At 67.3% G+C, this 5,595-nt stretch overlaps 1 protein-coding gene across 1 annotated transcript; it reads right to left on the minus strand.

Moving 5' to 3' along the window:
• Positions 1–1,595: 1,595 nt before the first annotated feature.
• ZNF282 (zinc finger protein 282) lies at positions 1,596–5,058 on the minus strand (the record flags this gene model as incomplete). The annotated part of the gene is made up of 6 exons (XM_015617735.3): positions 1,596–2,714; positions 2,834–2,956; positions 3,061–3,171; positions 3,775–3,888; positions 4,269–4,395; positions 4,489–5,058. Coding segments are annotated over 6 exons (1,773 nt in total), but the record flags the coding sequence as incomplete, so codon positions are not given.
• Positions 5,059–5,595: the final 537 nt, after the last annotated feature.

Below are 5,595 nucleotides of genomic sequence, written 5' to 3' on the forward strand. Positions count from 1 at the left end.
CACCCGACGGATCCCCGCGGGAAGGGACAGAGGATGCGGGTGCCGGCGCTGGCCCCACCTGCCGCGGGCTCGGAGCGCTCCGGGCAGGTGTCCCCGCGTGTCCCCGCGCCTGTGAAGCGCGGGAGAGCCCCGAGGTGACGCCGCCGTGCCCGCGGGGGACGCGTGTGACAGCGCGGAGTGACGGCGCTAGTCCAGTAGGATTTACTACCTGTCGGGGGGTGGGAGTTAGAAACACTTAGTCGCTGACGTGCGAACATTTTATGCAAATCATTTAATGATCTAATTTGCATATAACCATAAAACTTCTGTTAAAAAAAAAAACACCTCCAAAAAACCCCAGAAGTTATGGTTTTGTGTGTGATCTCTGTGTGGGGGTGGGAGCTGGGCCAAGGGGGTCGTTTGGCCCGTGGCTCTGCAGCCCTGAACGGGGACAAGGCCATGGGACAAACGAGCTTCACCCCATTCTTTTGGGGCCGCCCAGCACCCCAGGATCAGGGCTGGGGAGCAGGAGCTGTCCAGGCTGGGAACCGGCAGATCTGGAGAGGGGTGAGGGTGTGCACATCTTGGGTCCCCTGCCCAAAAGTGTTTGGGGTCCCCAGGCAGTGTGCAGTGTCCCCAGCGAGTTTGAGCATCCCCAGGAATGTGCAGGGCTCAGGCAGCCTGACAGGTTCCAGGAGTGTCCCGAGGGAGTGTCCCCTGCAGTGTCCAGTGTCCCCAGGGTGTGTGGAGGGTCCCTGGCATCATGCAGGGTCCCCAAACATCGTGGAGCGTCCCCAGGGTGCGTGCAGGATTCCCAGGAGGTGTCCAAGGTCCCAGCAGCTTTTGGGGTCCCCAGACAAGGTGCAATGTCCCCAGCAGTGCTTGGGGTCCCCATGGCAGGTGCAGGGTCCCCAGGGAATGCCCGAGGTCCCCATGGCAGGTGCAGGGTCCCCAGAGCACCCCAGCACTGCACTCTCTGTCTCCCCCTCCATCTCCAGCACACATCAGGGTGACAGCACCGCTGAAGCCTCTGTGCTGTGTCCCCTGTCCCCTCCTCCAGCCCCCCAGCATCCAGGGTTCCCTAAGAGCCACGTCCTGCTTGGTGGCAGCTCCAGCCCTCCCGGGTGGGCTGGGACAGGAGGGTGCTGCCCCCAGGGAGGGGACAGTGGGGCAGCAGGAGCTGTGGCATTTGTATGGTCACCCAGCTCTGGTCGTGGCCTCCCAGGAGGATGGTGACAGCCAGCTTGGGGACCCTGGGGTGCCTAAAGAAGAGCTCTGGATTCACATGGCTATGGGGAAAAAATGGTGTGAAATAATTCCTATCCCCAAATCAGGGGTCGGAGGGAGCCGGGGATGGGTCAAGGACAGGGGACAGGAAGGACCCAGGGATGGGTCAGTGACAGGAGTGGGGGTCTCCACACAGCCCCACCAGCACGAGGCCACCTCAGCCGGTGACACAGGGACCTCCTGAGCCCCCACACCCCCGGACCCACAGCGCTACCCCGTGTCCCACCACGACATTCCCACTTTCTCAGGCTGCTGCCGCTGCCTTCCCGCAGCGCAGGGCCCCGGGGAGGGGGCGGGAGCGCGGCCACAGAGCACGGGGGACCCACGGCGGGGGTGCTGACGGCTCTGCAGCCCAGCACGACTTTATTCCGTATCGCTTCGTCCATACAAAACTACACCCCAAGCACTGTACAGCGGGACGGCGCGGGGAGGGGGGCAGTAAAAATAAGCAGCGGGGGCGAGGGGACAGAGCGGCAGGCGGGGGGTGGCGCGGGGGGACACGGCGAGGGGGCTGCCCCCCACCCCGTGCGGCGACATTGTCCGTGGGGGGAGCGCTGGGGGCTGAAGCGTCCGTCCGTGGCGGGGGACCTGGGGGCTCGTCCCCCAACCGGGGCTCCCCGCGTGCCCCCCGCCCCGGCCGGGCACCTCGATTTGGTCGGAAGCTGCGTGGCCGGTGGCTGTCCCCGTCCCGGGAGGTGCCAGTCCGCGGCGGGGCGGCCCCTAATCCCCGGGGGGGAGGATCCCGGGCGGGGGCAGCGGCGGCGGCCCCGCCTCGGCTCCGTGGACCCGCTGGTGATCCTTGAGCGATTCCTTGTAGCGGAAGCTGCGGCCGCAGGCGGGGCACTGGTACGGGCGCTCCCCGGTGTGGATGCGCTGGTGCTTGAGCAGGTTCTGCTTGCGGATGAAGCTCTTGCCGCACTGGGCGCAGGCGAAGGGGCGCTCCCCGGTGTGCAGCCGCTGGTGGTTCTGCAGGTGTTCCTTGCGGCTGTAGCACTTGCCGCACTCGGAGCACTTGTAGGGCCGCTCGCCGCGATGGATCATCTGGTGCCGCACCAGCCCCGAGTGGCAATTGAAGCTCTTGCCGCACTCGGCGCACGGGTAGGGCCGCTCGGCCGCGTGGCTGCGCTGGTGGATCCGCAGGCTTTTCTTGCCGCTGAAGCTCTTCCCGCACTCGGCGCAGCCGTGCGGCCGCTCCTCGGCGGGGCCGGGCGGCGCCGCGGGGACGCCCCCGGTATCGGCCCCCGGGCCCGGCTCGGGGCCCGGAGCTTTGCCCAGTCTGTGCTGCGCCGGCAGAGGCACCGCCGCTGGCACCGCCGCCTGTCCCTCGGGGGTCCCGAAGCCCGTGGCGGGGAAGAGCAGCTCCCCGGAGCTGCCCGGCAAGCCCACCTCCTCGGGGGGCTCGGCGTGGGGGCACCGCTCCTCCGTCTTCACCAGCAGCCCCTCGCTGGCTGCGGGGGACAGAGAGAGACTGGTCAGTCCTACCGGGGACACTGGGGATGTCCCCAGGTCACAGCTCGTCCTGGGAGGGGGCTCTCCCCACCCCAGCCCCATGGTGGGGATCGCTCACCAGGACCAGGGCCCGGGGGCAGCATCTCCCTCTCGGGCAGCTCCCAGGGCTCCCGGACACAGGGCTCTTCCTCCTGCTTGATCCACGACAAGAAGTCGTGCGCGGTGATCAGGGCGTCCGCGCCTGCAGGGAGGGACAGGGACCGGGACGGGGACTCAGCCACGCGCGGTCCCGGGAGGCCGGGGGGGGAACGGCTCCGGTGGGTGCGGGCTCAGCCCCGGGCTCACCTGCACAGGGGTCTGGTGGCATCCCCCGCTCCTCCGGGAACTGCTGCTCCCCCACAAACGCCACCTCCTGCTTGATCCGGGACAGGATGTCGGAGGTGGAGATCAGCGACTCTGTTCACAAGGAGAGACTTGGCCGGGGCCGGGATGGAGCCACACGGTGCGACCCACGGCCAGCACACCCCGCAGGGTGTGACCCCTGGACTCCCTCAGGGGACATCCCCATCCCACAGCAGTTATGGACATCCAACACCCCCAGGGAGCTGTGGGAACAGGTGGCTGTGGGAACAGGTGGCTGTGGGACAGCCCTTGGGGATGGGTGACCCTGAGATGACCCTTGGGGATGGTTGACCCTGAGATGACCCTTGGGGACAGGCACCTGGGAACAGACTGTGGCAGAGCCCATTGGGGACAGGTGACAACAGGCTGATGGGGCTGGGTGACTGTGGCAGTGGGCTCTGACACATCGTGGTGGCAGCAGGGGACACATGGATCTCCCAGTGCTGGAGAGCCAAGATCTCCAGCACAAGTCAGGGATTTTCTGGGGTCACTCATGGCAGTTCCCAGTCACAGCTGGAGAACTGGGCCCAGCAGGGATGGGACTGTTGGGGAAGGGGCGTCCCTGGGGTGAGGAGGGTGGGGGAAGGCGAGGTGGGGACAGTGGGGACAGTGGGGACAGTGGGGACAGTGGGGACAGGTCCTCCCGTGGTGCCTCACCCGCGCAGGCATCCGGTGGCAGCTCCCTCTGCTCCAGCTCCCGCTGCTCAGGGACACAGGGTCCGTCCCCACGCTCACTGCGGGGCTGTGCCTCGCTTCTGGAGAGGGCCCCATCTGCCAGGGACAGACCCGTGTCACCCCTCCCTGTCACCCCCTCCCTGTCACCCAGGCTTCGGGGGACACTCTGGGGACACACCAGGCTGCCAGGACCTGCCGTCCCTCCTGGCAGAGAATGCGCCTAAATCCCACGGCACCTCCATGCTGGAGGACACTCAGGTCCTGGGGACACGGACCCTCTCTGGTCCCCTGGGCAGCACTGGCATGGCACGGTGTGTCACCCTGTCCCCACACACAGCACAAGCCATGGAGAGTTCCCTCTGCCATGGGTGGTCCCAGGACACAGCGAGTGCCACCACCGACCCACGCTGGGGTCCCACTGAGAGGACACAGCCATCGCTCCACGCTGCCAGGAGAGGTGGAAAAGGGACATTTACCCAGGGACAGCAAAGCCTCATAGTTCTCCTTCACCAGGTTGTTGTACAGCTCTTTCTGCCACTCCTCCAGGTTCTTCCACTCCTCCGCTGAGAAGTAGACGGCGATGTCAACAAATGTCACTGGCACCTGTGGGGACAAGACCCCGCGGCTCAGCTGTGCCCGCTGCCCAGGGAAACCGAGGCTCCCCCCACTGTCCTGCAGCCCCCAGGGACACTCTACCTTGGGGACCTCGCCCCGGGGGCCGGGGGGCAGCCGCAGCACCCAGAAGTTCCTGTTCTTCAGGAGGTTCTCCACGTTCTCCAGGCGCCTCTGGAGCAGCCCGTACTCCTGGATGAGGGTGCCCAGCACGGCCCACTTGCTCTCCAGCTGGTTCCCAAATTCCATGGCAGTCTTCTCGCAGTCCAGGAGCTTCTTCTCGGCCGTGCCAGAGCGGCCCTCCAGGCTGAGCAGGCGGGTGGCCAGGAGGTCTATCTTCCTCTCCATGGCCTGCACCGTGGCCACCACGGTCCAGAGCGAGGCCTCAGCGGAGTGCAGCTGCGCCTCCCGCACGTGCGCCCGCTCCGGCAGCAGCGGCGGCTGCAGCGGCATCAGGTGAGGGGCCTCCATGTTCCACTCCTGCACCTGGGCCACGGCGAGGGCACGCGTGGGAGGAGGCCCACGGTCACCCCCTGGAGCCTCTGTTCCCCATTTCCAGGGCTTTTGGCCACCAGCAGCCTCAGAACTGCAGGGGACCCCTGTGTGCGATGCCCACTGGCCTGAGGGGACAGGGAGTGGCAGTCCAGGGTGGCCGTGGGGTCAGTGCCCATCCCTGTCCCCAGGGAATGCCTGCCAGAACTAGGCAGGTCACCATGGTGACCCCTCCCAACTTGTCACCCCAATCCCTTGGGAGCCATTCCTGGTTCTCCCCGGGCCAGGAGGATGGGGCTGGGTGGGCAGGGAGCAGCCAGCGCAAGTGTGGACCAGGGGTGTCCAGGGACACCTTGGGGACATAAAGGGACACGCCAGGACAGAGGTGCCTGGGGCATCCCTGGGCTGAAGCCTGCTCGGAGCATGCCGGGGCAGCCTGGGGCATCCCGGGGGCACGGAGCTCTCCCGGGGCAGAGGTGCCTGGGGACACGCTGGGAACACACGGGCATCCCGGGTCAGCGGGGCATCCCGGGAGCGCTGGGGCCATCGCGGGTCGCGTCTCTGGGGACATCCCGGGGCACCCCGGGGCATCCCGAGGGCACGTGGACATCCCGGGGCAGCGCTGCCCGGCGCATCCCGGGGACGCAGGGACATCCCGGGGCAGGGCTGCTCAGCCACAGCCCCGGGGCAGCGCGGCTC

Source organism: Parus major, chromosome 2, assembly GCF_001522545.3.
Source record: "Parus major isolate Abel chromosome 2, Parus_major1.1, whole genome shotgun sequence".
NCBI lineage: Eukaryota > Metazoa > Chordata > Aves > Passeriformes > Paridae > Parus > Parus major.